This window comes from Megalops cyprinoides, chromosome 24, assembly GCF_013368585.1.
Source record: "Megalops cyprinoides isolate fMegCyp1 chromosome 24, fMegCyp1.pri, whole genome shotgun sequence".
In the NCBI taxonomy this organism is placed as follows: Eukaryota; Metazoa; Chordata; class Actinopteri; order Elopiformes; family Megalopidae; genus Megalops; species Megalops cyprinoides.
Window position 1 is genome coordinate 13,194,499 of NC_050606.1, and position 19,454 is coordinate 13,213,952.

General features: G+C 46.5%; 1 protein-coding gene across 2 annotated transcripts in view; it reads right to left on the minus strand.

The window, feature by feature from the left end:
* Window positions 1-19,454, minus strand: part of rock1 (Rho-associated, coiled-coil containing protein kinase 1) — a 69,779-nt gene that overhangs the window by 33,108 nt on the left and 17,217 nt on the right. For both annotated transcript variants that reach the window (XM_036518699.1, XM_036518698.1), the window contains exons 2-4: window positions 4,577-4,658; window positions 1,031-1,131; window positions 51-188 (exon numbers count right to left, since the gene is read on the minus strand). In XM_036518699.1, coding sequence (XP_036374592.1) covers window positions 51-188; window positions 1,031-1,131; window positions 4,577-4,658 — 321 coding nt within the window. The remainder of the gene's footprint in view (window positions 1-50; window positions 189-1,030; window positions 1,132-4,576; window positions 4,659-19,454) is intronic.

Consider the following 19,454-nt stretch of genomic DNA (forward strand, 5'->3'; position numbering starts at 1 on the left):
GAGGCTTCCTCGATGCAGAGCGTGACGTTGGGAATGTGGGAGAGGGGTACCTGCACCACCCAGGCGCTGTTGGCGAAGGCCATGATGTCCCTCTCTTCCCAGAAGAAAGCGGAATCGGAGCGCTTGATCATCTCGAACTTGCTGAGCAGCTTCATGGCGTACACCTTCCTTGTCGCTTTGTGTCTCACCTGGGACAGGAAGAGAAATTGCATTACATTACATTTACATTCATTTAGCGGACGCTCTTAGCCAGAGCAACTTACAGCGCAACAAAACGTAAGTGTCTCCGTTCAAGTTGAATGAGCAACAGCGCCAGACCAGGCTAAACAACAGATTTGCTGGAAAGATATGTTTGTTGTCATGACAAAGAGAGGGTTTGAGGAATCTCAGCTTTTGCTCAATGTGGGGAGGTGCCCAAAAACGCGTTCCGCTTGCTTTGTGGTAAAAACGGCACATCGCCTTTCTGCAACAATGACTATGGGACGGTGGAGGAATGGGGGGGGGGGGGGGGGGGGGCGCTGTGTAAGGATGGAAACGAGCAGACTGCGTTACTCTGGGCTTGGCTAATAAACAGGTCTGAATGGTATATTTCATTAACACACCCTTACAATTCAACTCGGTGCCATTACTGCAACACAGCCTGTGAGGGCTCTTGCCTGGTTTACAAAAGCCTGACTGTCCAAGACTGAGAAACATAAAAATGCCCCATGCTGGGAGAAAGCTATTATTGGAGGAAAACAGAACACAGGACACTTTCAAACTGCATCTGACAACAGTGGCCCTCTTAATCAGAGCAAAAGGCTGCCAAAGTCGAGTCCCCCCCCCCCGCCAAACACAGCAACTCTACCAGTTAATCTTAAACCACTCAACACTCAGCAGATGGGCTGTAATATTGACATGGCTCTGCTCACATACCCACAGCTATTTAACCGTATGAGGGAAATGCTGAGAGGGTGGCTTTACGGGACAAGGACAGAAGTCTCTCTGGTCGCTACCCGGAGGGGGGGGGGGGGGGGGGGCTTGTACTCACCAGCTGCACCTCTCCGAACGCCCCCCTGCCGATGACCTTCACCACTTCATAGTCTTCGGCTTTCATACGCAGGTCCCGGATCTTACTGATGGTGTCCTTATCTGGAAGAAGGGAGATACAGGAGGAGGAATGAGCTGACGGCAGACTAGCTTTTTTTTAGTGTATCACCACACAATAACGGTCCAGAAACACTTTCAGCAGCGGACCATTCTGTCCTTACACGTTTCAGGTCGGCCATTAATTAAAAAACATCATTGCGTTTGGTGGCCTGAGTTTAGTGAAAAATATTTTGGAAACAACAAAAAATGATTTAAATACGTTATTCAATCTGCAACAACCCAATAGAGTCATTTACAGCAAAAACGCAGAAGGCATGACATCACCAGGTTCCCTTTTGGGGTTAAAGGCTGCAAAAACGCAGCCATCTTTGCTGACTCAACTCTGACTTAATAATTGCACTTGCTGCACCGGTTGCTAAAGGAGCTGGACTTGGGACCAGAGGGTCCTGAGCGCGACGCTGCAGCTGTGGCTTTCAACGGTACGTGCAAAAACAGAGCTGCCTCCGCAAATGTCCAGCGCTGCGAAAGGGTCAAAGGCAGCGCTGTGGCTATCAGACCGAGAAGGGAAAATGCTACGCTACGCAGCTAAAGAGTGGGGATGAGAGACCTTGCAGTAACAGCACAGTGCATGGCAGGCTTGGGGGGTCACCCTGGGAGGTGACATGAAGTGCATTTCTAGCTCACCGTTTGCGCCCAGTGGTGGACGTTCAGTAGCTCACGTCCAACTGTATGAGAATGTGTGGGACGGACTGGACTGGACTGCACCGGACTGAACCGGTACGAACGTGTGGGCTCACAGGCGTGAGAACGAAACGGTCCCGGAACTGATGGCTGCGTCTGACAGCGTGGACGCATTCGATGAAATTCACATGCATGTGAACTCATCCCCGACAAAGTATTTATCAGCGCGGCACACTGCTCCTGAGGGTCTCAGAGCTACGCCAGCACAGACTGCTTCCCTGTGAGTCAGGAGTCACGCAATGGGGGAGGATCTGATTCAGGGAGACGTGGTAGCGGAACGGTGAAGACCCCAGCTTACCATTGTTTTCAGTCATTATTCAACACTGTAAAAAAGCCCAGAGGAGATGTTATCCTGAATGGAAAGGGACTAAAATAGAAATCTAGGAAAATAAGCCACGCTCGGTTTGCAAGTGGAGGTGGAAAGCTGTGTTTTATAGAGATATTTCGAATTTGTGGCTAGGATGTCTGGAACAAAAAAATATAGGCCTAGTCTTAAAAAACAAAACACAAAACACACACACACACTAGTCCTCTCAACCGTCCAGGCATCTTCCTAAAAAAAAAAGCAAAAAAAAAAAAAACCACGTTTTCTCTACCGTACAGGCAAAAAAAAAGGATGCGCCAATGTTTAATTTAGAAAGTGAAAGCAATGCAATCAAAACAATCCATGAAGATCTTTACTTAAATTTTGTACAGAAAACATTTCTAAACATCCGACGGCCCAACTATTTATGCACCGTGATCCTTACTTGAAAACATACTTCACAAGTGTGCATACCGTCTGAAGGTGTGCTGTGTTAGTGTATTTAAGGAAATACTTTAATTTCACAAGCTAGCAGCATGAATGCTTTAACAAAGCCAGAAGGAGCTCGCTACATAGCTGCATATACTGGATATTGAAAAACTTGTTTTGAGCAGAATGGATGTATTTCCGTTGTTTTCTTCCAACGAGCTAGCTTAAAGCCTGCTCTTCTGTTCTTAAAATCACTGTTAATTTAACATTAAATCTTTTAATGAATAAATATTGCATTCATTTACTGGTGGAAGCTGTAATAGATACATCATTCAGACCAAAAAATATCACAGTTACTCTCAGAGTACTGTCAGCAACTGCCTAATATAACCTACTTTTAAAAACACCCATATAAACGGTTCAGGATTGTCCAGTATTACTTAACTGCATAGTTCTTAATGCAAAAAAAGAAAAAAATCTATCTATCTGTCAGCATATTTTAAGGTTTAAATTCAATATGTACAAAACCCTCCAGCAGTTCTCAGCTGAGAGCCAGCCAAATACTTGTGGACTCTACACTTCTATCTCATAAACAGGGACATAACTTTGAAGGTGGCAGACGAGGAAACCGGTCCTTTCCCCCGACATGGACTCTTGCACAGCTGAAAGGAGTGTTTAAACTCGGTATGTGTTACAATTACACAGGCGCAGTGGTGGGTTTATCTGGTGTAACAATTTCTGCTTCCCCAGAGGGAAGATAACATTCAGCCAAATTTGGTCATAGCTGAAAAGGATTATTTTCGATCTGCATGGGTCACAACTGGGTAAAAGAATGCATGGAAAAAAAAAGGAGGGGTGAGGGGGGGGGGGGGGGGGGGGGGGCGTCCAAGTTCAATTGATCTAAAAATATAGCGCCATTAAAGAGAGAACACTGATGTACAAGCTGTTTCCAGTTACCGCAAGGTTTTCACAGCGCCTAATAGCCGCGGCCATCGCTAAAGCAAAAATAAAAAGTATTAAAATCATTTCAGAAGTCATTGACATTCTTTTTCCCCCCTTATGCAGGCAAGGACATTAAAATGACCTTTAATGTCTCCTCAAAAAAAGCTCAGAACATTTTTGTTCCTGTTTTTCCAGATACAACGCCTCATATATATGGCTGGAAAAAAGGGCTTATATCTAATGCGATTTTTGACAGTCGATATGAAAGGGGAAGGGATCAAGTCCGATTCATGGATCTGTGAACGTTACAAAGTAGAGCAAAGCTATACTGGGTCAAAGCAGAAGCGTGCACAAAGAAAGTAGTGCAACCTGCTCCAGGCAACAGTAGGGCTAGCATAGCCAGCATCTCCAGGACACCCAGGCCATTAATGCTGCTCGCTGCACGCATACTTCAGAGTATTGAACACATCAACGGTTACGCTGCTATTGACTTCATCACTATACAAACGGGCCCACTCTGGCACACCGGCAGCTAACATAAACAGGCCAAGATTAATGCACCCCAGAAGAGAACTGTGGCCAATTCCATCCCTGTGTTTGTGTGTATGTGTGTGTGTGGTATATGAAAACCACCCAAGTTTCAATACACTTTTTACTGAAGCGGAGTTATTCACGTTTTGGAGACCCCCCCCCCCCCCTTTCCCACTTCCAGCGTTATGAATTAGCCGTCTCCCGCAGCCTATGGAGAATGGTGGTTGGACAGCCCGGGGGGTGGGGGGTTACAGTAATACAGTAGAGATCTTCATATGGGACACCATGTGGGTCACCCCACAGTCCTGTGAAAGCCCCTTTGTTGGAAATACTGGGCGGCAGACAGGGCCCCACCCCAGCCGCTATAGGAGCAGTGACCCAAAAAACCCCCCCCCCCAACACACACACCCCTCCTCCCCCCCAAGGGCTGCCTCAGACCACTTGGCTCGTTAAGAGCTGATGGAGGTGACAGGCAGTGAAGGGTCTTTGTTGAAGCACGGGGTTTGGGGGGGGTGGGGGCGGTCTTCGGCCTGTACTTACATCTATTTAAGAAGTTGTCGATGCTCTTGTTCTTCCTCAGGGCCGGGAAGTCCAGGTCATACACCAGAGCATCCAAACCGTCCTGGAAAGAGAGGGCAAGCTGCTTTAGAGAAAGCTACCGGATACATTACATTACTTTATTGGCATTGGTAGGCTCCCTTATCCACAGCAACTTGCAAGGGTTACAAATTTCAGGTTATCCATTTATACAGCTGGATGTTTACTGAGGCAATTCTGGGTTAAGTACCTTGCCCAAGGGAATAGAAGCAGTTCCCCAGCAGGGAACTGAACCTGCAACTGTGACAAGTACTGCTCCCTACCATTATGCTACACTGCTGCCTATAGGATATGAATATGGGACAAGAACATGGATCTTTAATGCAGCCATGGGACCACAGCAAACACCATTTCAGAAGACATCAAAGGTGTTTTGGAGAAAATAAAACCCAGGGAAAGTGTTCAGTTGGATGTTGAAGAGCACAGCCCCGGTCAGGTGCTCATATGAGGCTGATTTACATATGCCCGCTAAGGCCAAACACCCTGCGTTTCATTAGGTTCACTTGTTTAATGCTAGCTATGAAGCAAACTGCTTATTTTGTTTCAGAGAAATCAAAAAGCAGGGCTGCTAAAGATCACATGCTCATCATCCAGAAAATCGCTGAATAAAATGAACTGAGACATTGGCTTATGGCAAGCCATCACTTTCCATCACCACGCAGACTAACAGGAAAGCTTTAACCCCGAAGACTGTTTTTCAAAAGCTCTCGGGCAAAAATCGACTCAACTCCTGTAATCCTTGCTAACTGCGCATATTATATTAACCAATGACAGACTTCTGCTAATAGCTTTAACATCTGTCGATCTACATAGAAGTCAAGTGTATTTAAGAAAAAAAAAAGAAAAGAAGGTCATTCAGTTTAATATTTTTTCACTGGTTATGATTGCCTTAGGTCTAGGCATTCTCTTGAGTCTGGGTATCATTAACAAATGTCAGCTTCATCCAGGTACAGACACAGACCAAACACCATCAATGTTTTGACTGACTGGGTTAAACCCAAAAATTCCTTTTTTTAGTGTCTCACATATTGTTCTAATACACATATTAAGCTTTATAGCCCAAAACCATCTTCAAACAGAAACTGTTTTTCACAATGCTATAAAGATCCACTTGGTTCGGCAAATGAATAAAAAAACTTTTACTCCCACAACAGACCTCTCCAACGGCTGATATTACAATGGTTGCTTGTCACTGTGTGTAACACAACAGAGCATGTGAAAGCAACGGAAAATCGAGACCCCGGGTTTCCGTGTAACTGCTTGCGCAGAAACCTTTGCTGAAAAAGAGTCACGGGCCTAAAGCTTTCTGCGCTTTGATGGACAGGAAAGAGAGAACAAAGCCAAAATGCTTCCACTTTGATACCCTGCTCCGAGAAGGTTTTCCAGCGCTTTGCAAAGTACAAATTGTTCTACATATTTTTTCTCCTCCCCCCCCCCCCCCTCCCCTCCTCGGTTACTTCATATCCAAGTTATGCAGTGATTTAATTAGAGAGCCTTTTCAAGGACCTGACAGGTAACATGATAATCTGGAATGCCTGGGAAATCGAATTAGAGGTGAAATATGACAAGCATGTCAGCAACACCGAGGCCTTGTTTTAGTCACCCCTGTTAATGTGCGTTCAACAAATTGACTTTCCACCTCAAAACTGCGGTGACTGGTGACATCCGGCATGCTTACTCTGTCACTACATAATCCCAGCTGTAAGATATTAATACACTAGGAAAAAAAAATTATTACCCCCCCAAACATGTCCCTGTACACACAAGCTTAGCTGGAACAAATCTGGTTCCAGTAAAGCAGACCACAACAGCATCACCATTGGTTTACAGTAACGGTAATTTGTTTACCAGCATTTTGGGAAAACATTTTATCAAGGGTAGTAACTGCTGCCAAAACCGCGTTCTTGTTTTTAGGATGTGATTACTAGCATGCTAACAGTGCATTGTATTTTGATTACAATCGAAGATGTATGGATTCGTTCGTAATTGAGCTAGCCGGCCCGCTGGCTGGTAATACTCAAATAAGCATGGGCTTGGCAGTCTGCTAAAAGCACAATATAAAGGGGTAGCATCAAAAGTAAACCGTAGAAGCAGAAAAACTATGAGTTCAATCCATGCCTGTGCAGATGGACAATATAAAATAAAGCAAAACGCAGCACTGCTCTGAATCAACTTTAACTTTTTTTTTTTTTTTTAATAATTTATGTTTCCCTCTCGTTTCTGTGGTTATAATCTGGTGCAAGGCACTAAACCGCGTTCATTGGCAGGACGCTGCCAGGAACCCGCTACACCCCCCCCCCCCCCCCCCCCCCCCCCCCCCCCCCCCCCAAAGCTGCACGAGTAACCAGGAAGCTGATGCGCTCACGGTGTCACACACTTTCCCCGTGCACTTCCTCCTCGAGGATGACACACGCGCCGAGAGGTGCGAGCCGAAGACGTCACCGCTGCCAGTGACGGCGGGGCGGGTGCCGCTTCGGAGAGGAGAGGCGGCAGCTGCAGAGATGCTGAACAAAACCAGATGTCAACCTGCCCTGTCAGCTGCTTTAGCTTTAGCTGGTAGTACACTAGCGCTCCGGGTCAAAGCTGTCCTTAAGTGCTGACCTAGGACAAGTGCTACCGTTCAGCTTATAATGGTTACGGTTAGAGTTCTGGCTGGTGAAGCTGGTCCTGGATCAGAGCTTACAGCTAGCTTCTTCCTCTAGCGACAGCAGCAGCGCCTACGTAAGGGATGAAGCACTACACCATCACCACCTCTGAACCACTGTGCAGTTCTTGCTTCACAGAAACACCCCCCCCCCACCCCCCCACCCACCTCCCGCATTTTTGTCTTTTCTTGGGTAAATCACAGTGCAGCGCCAACATATCTAGCCTGGTCACCAAGCTGGGGTCAACGAAAAAATAAACTCCGAAAACTCAAGACCTTATATAACAAAAATCGTTCCAACCAAAGTAATTAGTCACTCTGACGACAGGCAGCCATTCCTCTTCTGAAGCTGTTGTAGCAACCGTGTTCAGTAAGCAGAAGCCGCGACCGTGCCGACAGAAACGCAAGCGGTGGGCGTCTGTAGAGTAAATAAATACTCCTCACAGTAGTAATAAAAACAGCCCGGTCACCGGCAGGTTTCTCAACCGCGTCGTCAAAGGAGTGTAATCGTCGGGCGTGGAGTGAGGGCTAGGAGGCGAGGGGAATTATGAAAAGAAAACATTTTCGGAGGAGGGGTGGATGGCGAGGGTGTGTGTGTGTGTGTGTGTGTGTGGGGGGGGGGGTGTTAGGCGGGGAGTCCACGTGAGCAAACATCTCTGATTTGCACTGGAGGGAAAAAAAAAAAAATCACAGAAAGATTCGACGAGGTGCCGAGGAACAGTGTGCCAACATGTGGCGGAAGACCGATTAGCTGGAAACACTGCAGCCATGAGGGAGTGGAGGACTAACCAAGATGGCCAGGTTAACAGGCATCAGGAGCGCGGGGGAAGAGAACGCCTTTCGGACCTTCACACTTTGAAATGTCAGTGGTTATTTGCTGCCTGAATGAATATGGTTGCCACAGTTTAACACTATTTGGATGGAAATCTGGCTGCCTTGGACAACCGGGCAACCACTGATGTTAAGCCCTGCCATTATTGCTGACATCACTCTACCGAGAACAGCAAAAAGTGACAGATTGCTCGATTCAGTGGAAAAACACCTAGATTTTCTCACTCAAAAAAATCACCCCATTACTCCTAAAACAGGTTATTTCCAAAGAAAAACATACTCTTCTTTTAACTCATTATTAATAGTAACTTTGGCATTGTATGGTTTGTATATATTTTTTCTGGCTCCCAGAAACAAAGCCGTTTAGCCAATTCATCTCAATAGCACCTGCACAGGCTCCAGGCTGCTGTGGCAAGCTATGTAAAGGGCTGTGGTGGGCGGAGGTCCCAGGAGATTACACAATGATCCAGAGGGCATTTAACCTTAACACCGGGAGTTCAACACAAATTCAGCATTTACCCACAGTCCTTTTCATCCAGTCTCAATACAAGTCACTGTTTCCTGGCTCGCCGGAATCCTGTGAAGTTTAGGTTGAAAGTGATTCCCAAACCCGGGCTCAGACCATGGGTGGGCCAAGACTTCCCTCTAATCTCAAACAACGGGTCAGAGCAAGCGCCACTGTAAACATTTGTTATTCATTAAACAGATTAATTACTGATCTGATGAAGGATACTGATGGATTTTGATGAATGACACAACATTACAGCCTTTAACAGCCTTAGGATTAGAAACCCAGATGTGGCCGGGGCCAGAACATTTTGAATGATACGTTACTCGCTTAAAATGGTTAGATTTAAAAACAGCTGGCTTTTAAAAAACAACTGACAATTTGATTGGATGATTACATGCAAATGCCTTTGCCCACAAATGTTTATTTGTAGGACAAACACAAGATGTGTTCCCTCGTAAGTAAAACTGAATGTCATATAAATGTCAAAAGGGCAATTACTGCACTAACCAACTATTTATGAAGAAATGCATTCATATTTCAAAATGACCATTTAAATAAAAAAGCACTGCCTTTTCCTAAACCGTAGATGTTTTAGTCTCAGATTTAACTTTATTTTGAACTCTAAGGTCCAAGGTGCTTGGAAATCTTTCTGGCAGCAGAAATGGTCAAGGTACCAGACTTGCACGTAATTATATATACATTTTCTTTTGAAGAACTTGAACTTGAAGTTCTTGCAGAAGGTCTTTCCATTTTAAATCTTGCCACTGTGGCCTTGGAACTAGTTTGGAATAAGAGCATTTGCCAAATTGCTAAATAAACAAAGGTAAAAAAAAACTAATGGGCTTTGCAATAGGGGTATATTTACTTCTCTCTAGTCTACACCCTTACATGTCTGCAGCTTTTATTCAGCCCTAGACTGCCGCGTATAATACTGATACAGGAATGGAAGTTGCACTTGCCTGAGGAGGGTATCACCTTTGGGTTTCTACCTGTGTCAGCTTAGTATAGAGCATAAGACCTGCATGGGTTCTACATGTGATAATGTGGGTTCTCAGGAAGATTCCCTACTGAGACCTGTGCAGCACATACACATTACACCGTGTCTGAAATACCTAATCAGTTTCACTTCTATGCAGCCACATTAATGCACAGGGGTGCGCTGTGGTTTTCCCCCGCTATTTTTTTTTTTTTTTGTAATCGTTAACTATTTTCGTAAGCGCTTTGTTTTGTTTGTAAAACTGCTCGGTCTTCAGGGACCGAGAGTATTTCAGGCTGGTAAATACAGACTCCGTGGTGCCCCTACCTAATAGGGCGGGGGGGGGAACAGCAGCGGTCAGCATATTACGATATAGTGCCACATCATCAAGATATGGTCAAGTTACTGCTTAACTGCTTGCAACCTTTAGAATGCTCTGTATTCAGGGCGCCTCAAAGCTTTCATCCTCGCATGTATGTGTGGCCAAACCCTCAACATCCATGAGAATGTCTCAGTGTGGAAATGCCCTTACTGGCTCAGAATGAGGTGGTGTCTCCGTTGTTCCAGGGCGACACCACCGTGTGGTCATTGCTGGGCTCGTCAGCCGTCTTTCAGCTCTCGTGTGTCATGTTGCTTTTCTCATCGACAGCACACAGAACGCATGCAAAATCGCAGAGGCCGTATTGGGTAGGGCCGACCCAGGCTGCTTGTTCGAATGCAAATAAGGTTTCTCTTCGTGTGGGAGAAGCCTCTGGGCGGAAGCAACTCCCTGTGTGATGTATATCACATTATTGTCATTTAGCAATGTTCTTATCCAGAGCAACTTATGTGGGTTACAAATTTTACATGTTATCCATTTATACAGCTGGATATTTACTGAGGCAACAGGGATTCGAACCAGCACCCTTTCAGTTATGAGCCCTGCGCCTTACACTGCTTCCCAATGCATACATTGTTACAGAAGGGGTAGCCTTACAGAAGTCAGGTCTCATAACAGCGCTTTCTGCAGAGAGGAGAGGACAGACGGGTCTCTCTGGGGAGAGAGAGGCCGTAAATCAGGGGAGCTCCAACACGCTCCGCACCCACCGGCCCCCCTGACCGCACACTGACCCGCCCTGCCAGGCCCACGGGCCTCTCGCCGGGGCAGATCCAGGGCGGAGCGATGGCAGGCCGGGGCTCTAAAACGGCTCTGAAATAAACTGCCTGTGGCAGGACCGGGAGCGGAGAATGACAGGCCGGAGGGCATGCCAAGATCCAGAACGCTGATGTGGCACTGAGGGTGGAGGGGGGGGGGGGTGTGTGTGCCCTCAAAGGGATGGGCACCCTGAACACACCCTTGCCTGGGGGGCTCCTCCTAGGTGTGCCCTGTGCTTATGTCAGGAGCAACACTGTTGTCAGCACGGTCTCACTAATGTTCCTCAAAACAAACAATGGCGGGATGGCAGCAGTGGTTAAAGAGCAGGTCTCAAAACCAAAAGGTTGCAGGTGCGATTCCCCACTAGGGCACTGCTGTTGTTCCCTTGGCAAGGTACTGAACCCACAACTGCCTCAGTAAATATCCATACAGATAACATATAAAAAATTGTAATTTATGTAAGTCGCTCTGTTAAATGCTAGTAATGTAATGTTTTCCAACCCCATTTACCAAACAGTCTGCGGATCCACAATGGCTGCGTCCTCACCTCTACCACAACAATCTATAAAAATGCATCTGGATCTGAATGCACCTAGTAATCTTATGCGCGAATGGTTGCTTTCGCCAGTTCGCGGAAGCTAAACTACCATTTTTATTTCCTCTCATGAGCACTACTGTATCACTGTGTTCCCTGTAGCAGGTCCCACAGACTGAGAACAACAGAAATGTGATTTATGTATTCATAGTTTGCTCACTGTCTCCATCGGGAGCACCTTATTCCAGCCAGGGCGGAAGGCCGCAGTGGGGGGCCATTCTTTCACCTCGGATGACATAAGCACATTCCTTCATCGTGGAAGGGGGGAAGAAAAACAGCAATCTGCTTGCTGAGAGCATTGCAGGGCAGGCCCCACCTGGAGAATCGCATCCACGCGTTTTATCTCCGCCAGGCCCGATTACTGTAATTGCCTAATAGCTGGGCTTCCTGCTAAACGCCTGCACCGGCTCCGGCTCGCACCGAACAGGGCGTCCAGGGCTCTGTGTGTGTGCGTGCGCGCGTGTGTGTGTGTGCGTGCATGCGTGCAAATCACGCCCACTAGTAGGGAATGCCTATGAGAGCTGTTGTTCTGTCAGGAATCCCCATTCTCTCTAAAATCTTGTAGTCCCAGAAACCCCTCCATACCCAGGCACTGACTACTCAGTAGGGGACTGCACTTTCTGTTCCCTCTCTGGAACAGTCAGGCTAGCCACCAAAGGGTCTCCAAATTTACTGCAGCCTTAAGATCCAGGTGTACATTTGTGCTGTTCTACTTTTTACATTACGTTACATTCATTTAGCAGACACACTTATCCAGAGCAACTTTCAGCACAATAGCACATAAGTGTATCCATTCACGTTCAATGAGCAACAGTCAGACCAGGCTAACAATCCCAGACCAGCGAGCGTGACCATAACACCATTCAAGCCCAAGCACAACCTGACTAGACGAGGGAAGCCAAGTATATTACCATACACTTTTAACCACGTTTTTAAATTTTTTGTCTTACTTTAAGCATCGCTTTCACTCACATCTTTACCACCATTTTTGGTGCACTTATTTCTGATTTGGTTTTCCTTTTTTCCATAGAGCAGTTTGAGGTTCTGTTCCCAAATGAAGAGTTCTACACAAATAAGGAGCCATTATTCAAAGGAAAGCCACGCGCGTAGGCACTTGGCAAGCCCTGCGACGTGCAGTTATGAGTCACGGGGAGAACCTCAGTGCTCAGCCCTCTCCCGTCCCGGGTGGCAGTGTAGCATAGTGGTTAAGGAGCCGGACTCGTAACCAAAAGGTTGGTAGTTCAATTCCCCGTTGGGGCACTGCTGCTGTACCCTTGGTAAAGGCACTTAACCCATGATTGACTCGGTAAATATCCAGCCGTATAAATGGATAGCGTTGTAAGAACACTGTAACCAATGTAAGTCTCTCTGGATAAGAGCATCGGCTAAATGCCAACAACGTAATGTAATGCGATGTCTCGGGAAACCCCGGACACAACGCCAGTACGGCAGGAGGCACGCCAAGCGCGGGACCACGAGACAGACGCCTCTTCAGACCGCGTGCCGGAATCCCAAACAGCAGAACCCCCACACCGCTGCACAACCCTTTTTCTGGGCCGCTAGAAGCATCACAGGAGCGGCTGGGACTTCCTCTACAGGAGGAAGTGTCTTGCTTCCGTGGGCATGTTCTTGAAACGCACACACACTGGCACGCCCCTATCGTGCCGGATGATTTTAACAACGCGTTAGCATGGAGCGCTTTCCATGCATCAGCAACTCTGTTGACATGTAGCTCATTCATTTCTCTGACACAGCAACACTGAGACCCTGCATCTTTCAAAGAAGGGTACAACTCTGCAATAAACAAGGGGTCAGTGTGCAGACCCAAAAGAAGCGTAACAGACACCTAGCTTTCAAACTAGTTAATCATCCCGCTTGTAAGCAATGATACTGCAAGCTAATTTAACTTGCCAGATTAACTGGCTGGCTACCCTGTTTATTAGGAACTTCCTGATGTACTAACTCAGTATTGATTAATGCTTGGCAATCTAATTATTTAAATAGATACTGTGGCACAGCCAATGTCACAGTTAATCATTTGATAGACACCTGACTGTCTCGCAAATGTTAGCATCGCATTTGCTAAATGACAAAGTACCTAATTTTAACATTGCCAAGATATTTCAATTAGCTACGCTTATTGCCACGCTATGTAGAAAACTTCCTTCTGCCTCTTGTTTTTAAAAGGGCTGGAAAGGGGCGGGGCTTTGTCTCAAAAGGATGACCACTTCGCAGTCACTGTCCACTCGATGGTGTATGGGGAGTGGCTACGTACACTGAACTTCATAATAACGCAGCTCCTCTCCCAGGCAGCAGGCAATGACAACAATGAGTATTTGCATCAACTATATAGTGGCCTTTGCTATTTACAACAGCCACCTTGCATTCTTTGAAGTGTCGTACGATCAGGAAGGAGAAAGGCGGCTCGTTTCAGGGGCTTATAAATCAAGTGCCTGCTCACCAGTCATGCGTTAGAGGGGGAATTTTTGCACCTTTGACATCACGGCACGGCATTCTTGTTAAGAGAAAAGGAAACGTGAAACCGGTTCCCTGATTCTGGGCGCGCATGCCGACCGCGCTGCAGGGAAAGGAACTATGCGTTGCATCCGAGCTCGGCACGGGCGTGGCCGGCGCTTCCCAGAGCGAGCGCCACAGGACATCTGCAGAAACATCTGCATTAGCAGTATGTGAAACGTCTGAGCAATGCGTGGACCGACTGACGCAGGCGGCCTCCTCAGCTTTCATTAAACCCAACATTCTCCGCCATTCGCTGACGGAATAACTCTGATTTCTAGCAAGCCTATCCCGTATCTTTGTGTTACAAATATACAGGCCTCTGGTGAGCATTGGCCCTCTGTGTCCCACTACTTGAAATCTGTAATGGAACGATGGCCGGTCCATCGCCAGAGCCAGAGCAATGCAAGCCTATCTGATATCGTTACGTTGCTGCAGCGTAGCATAGCAGTTAAGGAGCAGGGCTCGTAACCGTAAGGTTGCCAGTTCAATTTCCCCTTAGGAGCACTGCTGCTGTACACTTGGGCAAGGTACTTAACCCACAGCTGCCTCAGTAAATATCCAGCTGTGTAAGTGGATAGCATTGTAAAAACCTGTAAATGATATAAGCCGCGCTGGATAAGAATGTCTGCTAAATGCTAATAACGCAACGTAATGTTAAATGTACAAGCCTCTGGGAAGCACCAGCACTCCACGTCCGACGTTTAGGAAACTCGTCTGTAAGCAAGCGACGGCCGGGTTATGAGGCGGAGCGACGCTGAAGGTCGGCCGCTGGACAGCATCCCGCTCGGCGCTGTGTTTACATGGAGGGCCGCGAGCGGCGGGGACGGACGCCCCGGCCAAAGAGGATCTGGGAGAGGCGGAAAGAGCAGGCTCACACAGAACCCTGCCAGCTTTTTCAGAGAGCCGGGGAAAGCGGGGAAAAAAAAACGAAAGGAGAAAGAAAAAATGGCAGGGCGAACGTAAACAAACACGGGTGGCCGGTATCCGTGGGGCATCCTGCTCCGCTTCCTGTGTGTAACGCCCCTAATCCACCCCCGTCTCTTCCCCTTCAGCCAACCTGATTGATTATCATTTGGCTCAGCCCCGTCATAGCCCAGCTCCTCCAAACCGATCTCGTTCTTCTGAGCAGAATCCAAGAGAATCCAATGCGACTCTGTGATAGCGTGTCCAAGATATTTTATAATAACAAATCATTCTAAGCAAAGTAGTATTGCTACTGCATTTCTAAAATAAAACAATTGCTATGCACTGCCATGTACTCTCTCGAAAATGCCATAACTGATATCTACTTGCATCACTTAGTAATACATGTCATGCTTCATGAAACCCACTGAATAGATGGATTTTGATGGAGAAACTGAGATACAATAGCATTGCCCCTCTGGGGATATGAACAAAAGACCTTAGGGATGTACGCAATACTCCACAATGCCCCATGATTGCTCTTCATTACTGCGGTTCGTGACTCAGTGTGACAATTGGTCACATCAGGTCACTTCCTGGTTTTTATTTTTTTGTTTTTTTTTCACGTCCAAATCCAGTTCCTAAAAGCTGGCAGTGTTGACACGCAGCTGAAGGCTTCAGCAGGGCTCGACGGAGGCAGTGTTTGCTTAATAAAACCTGCCATGCCGCGGTAAAAGGGGAAAAGCACGCACTTCATTGAGAGCAGCGCTCCATTTAAGCACACAGATTGGTATGTGAACCAGGAAATGGTTCCTGAGGTGATTCGGAACAGACAGACAAGACACCCTACCGCACACAGCGTACAAAGCAACGCGCCCTGCCTCTTTGCAAGCATTTCTGGCATGCTTCTTGCACTTCGGCGCTTCTCAGGAGCACAGACCGTTTTTGGCACCAAAAAACTTTTTGACAATGAAAGTCAGACGCAGGCTATGATGAGTAGATGCCGGCTGGCCTGTCCCACCCAGAGTGCCGATGAGATGATAAACGTTTCTTTAGGGCAGGTCAGTGTTCGGCGATCGTGGCGCTGGGTCATGCTAGATTATCGCAACACAAAAATCCTGAAAAATGTCATCTCGTGCCTTCAACGGTTCCACTTTACTTCCCGTCAATCACTGAAGAATTATGCAAACGTTACATCATGGCATTCCCCTGGCGGGCGCAACAGCCAAGTTCATGAACAATGAGGATTCTACAATGTGAACTTCAGACAAATTATGCTGCATTTACCTTGCACAGTTATATCTGTAAGGTATTTTTTTGATGTTCTTACACTATGACTGGTGTATGACAACCAGCGGTCAGAACTCTCATATGTTCAGTTCACTACAGAGCTCACCAAAGCTACTGTCCGTTCTCTCTGCCCTCAATTCCCCTAGTGCTCTCTGCTTGTGTGCCACTACAATGAGCAGCTGGTACAGCGAAACGCCATGGTGACGAGTGACGGACATTCCTGCAGTCCCACCCACTGCTGTCTCTAATGCAGTTTACTTAACGCGCAGGAAAGGCAACAACCGATTCCCCTAACAGATAACACCATAGCCATTCTACTGTCATCTGAAGCCACGTTACAGAAAAGTCAGAAGTTAGATTATGAAATGCAAATATAAGCCAACATCAACTAGGGTCCACTGAAACAGGACACATACAACCTTTCTCCAATTTACACCTGCCATCACATCTGAGACTCCCTCAACGGTGAAGCTGCCGACAAACAGAGCTTCCTCCATTATAATCTGCTGCTTCTGAAAAGGAAGTACTGGAGTTAAAGAAAACAGCAATTTGAACTTTGATACCCTGTAATATCTTCCTCTTGATAATAATATGTTCCTGTTGATTTGTGGGTTGGTGTACTCCATATTTCAAGTTAGTTTACTCCTATTTGAAGCACTGTAAAATAGTTCAGACTTTCCCACCAATGTGTTTTATATTACGTCTTTTATGTGCGAGTTCCATGTACTGAGGTTGTAATAAATAAAAATATGATCTTTAATTATTGTTCATTTGAATCATTTCCCCCCCAAAAAATTTTAATGTTGTTCACATGGAAATAATTGGCAAGCTAATATGCATTGCTTTTGGTCTCACAGATGTTGTTACTGGAGCCCAAATAACAAAGACATCGGTTTGGTTTCAACAGCTAGCTTGATAAGGTTCTAGCTTGTACACTGTCTGGCCAACTACTGAAACTTGGTCATGCAGTGCTTCTAATATTGTTGACTCCTTAGCTGCCTTTTTACTTGTGTTGTGCTCTCCCTCACTTGTAAGTCGCTTTGGATAAAAGCGTCTGCCAAATGAATAAATGCAAAATGTAAATGAAACAGTAACAGCCACTTCCTGATTGTTTGCATTTACATGCTTCTCCTTTTCCGCTGTGTGACCCAAACCCAGGCCCCACCAGCACCGTGGAACCGTGAACCAAAAAGATGGCTGGCTTCTGCTTTTACCCCACAGTGTTTCCATCACATTTTACATCATCAGTTTTATATTACATCACTGCCACTGGGTTACACCACTCTGGGGAAGAAATGTCTGCTCTTTGACTGCTTAAGTATGGCGGCATTTCAAACCTTTGCAAATTGCAAATTTTGTGAATATTAGCGTTATTAAACTTCTCATAGTTTTCAGTTTCAGACCATACGTGCGAAAGGGTTAAATGCTTAAAAATCTGCTCCAATGACTCTGTTGCATTTGACTATGTTAATGTGGTCGAAATCATCACTGAAACTCATGCCAATGGATTTTCAGATTGTCAGATACTCTCCATGGAAAAAAAAAAAGGGGCGAATAGCCGAATCTTTGCATTGAACCAAATCTGATTCGACTGACAAAATTCTGAGTCGGGTACAGCCCTACTATCTACACCAGTACAACCACCCTTGCTTAGCCCCTGTGGAAAGTGTTCAAGCCTCTAACTGCCCAGTTGGTGAAATCACAGTGGCGTCTGCATGTGGAATCGGAGCTCCAGGGTTCTACCTGATTCAGGTTCTTACATACGGAGAACGACACCCTTTGGAGAGCAAATTCAGTGTGGAAAAATGGAAAGATGCCACACAGCTCTAAAAGTCCTTTTTTTATTTAAGAGTGAAATGAGAGCAGACCTGGAGTGACAGTAATATGTTAGGCTACATGCTAATCACCAAAGACCTTTCCTGGTTGACAGTAACAACACGGTTTTGCCAAAAGGATGAAGCAAAAGGTCACTGCTGACTCATAAAGAGCAGCATCCCACCTGGCAGCTATAGTGACTAAAACGATGAAATTAACTGCCAGACCACAACCCAGCTACACGCCACGCAGAGTGTGGAAGGGCTGATGAAACTTCCTTGCCCGTAAACAGAGTAACACGCAGGCCGCCTTGAACGTTAGGCATGTCTCCTCTGCCAGGGAGTAACAGGCAGGATTGAGCCTAATCCATGGGTAATCCCCAGACGTCACCCGCAAAGCAGGCAGGCGCGGGCAAGTGACAGACAGCCACGTCGCCCAATGGAGCGCCTCACGAGGCGCAGGGTCGGAGACTATGACAGAGCAGCTCCTCGGCAACGTCCCCCACCTGCCGCATACCAATGTGGTGGCGGACGAGGAGTTTATTCGTCCTCTGTGACGCTGCTCCCCAGTCCCACATCCCCATGCCTACTGTGGACTTTCACAATGAGTGGATCCTCAAGTCAGTCTCACCGGCTCTTTCTGTATTCAGTTACGTTACATTACTACACTACTTACTGTCATTTAGCAAATGCTCTAACCCAGAGCGACTTGCACAGGTTGCAGTTTTATTCATTAAAGCAGCTGGGCATTTACGGAGGCAATTGTGGGTTAAGCACCTTGCCCCAGGTGGCAGGGAATCGAACCGGCAACCTTTTGGAGACAAGCCCTGCACCTTTCCACTACTTTACACCACCGCTCCATAAAACACAGCACAGGTATATTAATATTCGCTTTCAACATGTTCAAGTTTCAGAAGACATAACCAAAACAAGACCATTTGTGCCTTGTCTCTGTTTTTGAACCCATGTACATGCCTGTAAGACTTAACAGGGCCGTTTTTTGCTGGTTTTGCAGTGACAGGTGAGAAGGCAGGGAAAAGCGATTAGCATCCAGAGAAAACAGCCCCAGGGCCATGCGGCGCTTGAAAGGACCTGCTTGGAAATTCTACCACCGCCTCATCATGAAAATGAGACCCGCTCAAAGTTTTTTCCATCATGGAAATTAAATGAGGGGTGCGGGGGCGGGGTGCGTTTTTAAGTCAGCGGGTACTGATCTGGGATCAGCTGTGGGGATCCAAAATGCCACATGGAAGTTCAGATGAACACAGGAGGCAGAGCCTTAGTCCCTGGTTTTAGTCTGCCGAGGGGGAGGAAACTTCTATATGCAAATGCTGCTTTCCATTCACGCGATGCTCTGCCACTGCTTAATCTTACAAAGGCCCAATATTTACATCACATTTAGCAGATGCTATTTTCCACAGCAACTCGTAGCACAATAGAACATAAGTGTATCCATTCCATTTAAACAAGCAACACTGTCAGATCAGGCTAACAACCCTCTCAGACCAATGAGCGTGAGCATACAAGTTAACTTGTGCAATCTGATGAAAACCAAGTATGGTACTATGATACAACAGTCCCCTAGTACACAGAATCCAAAATGCT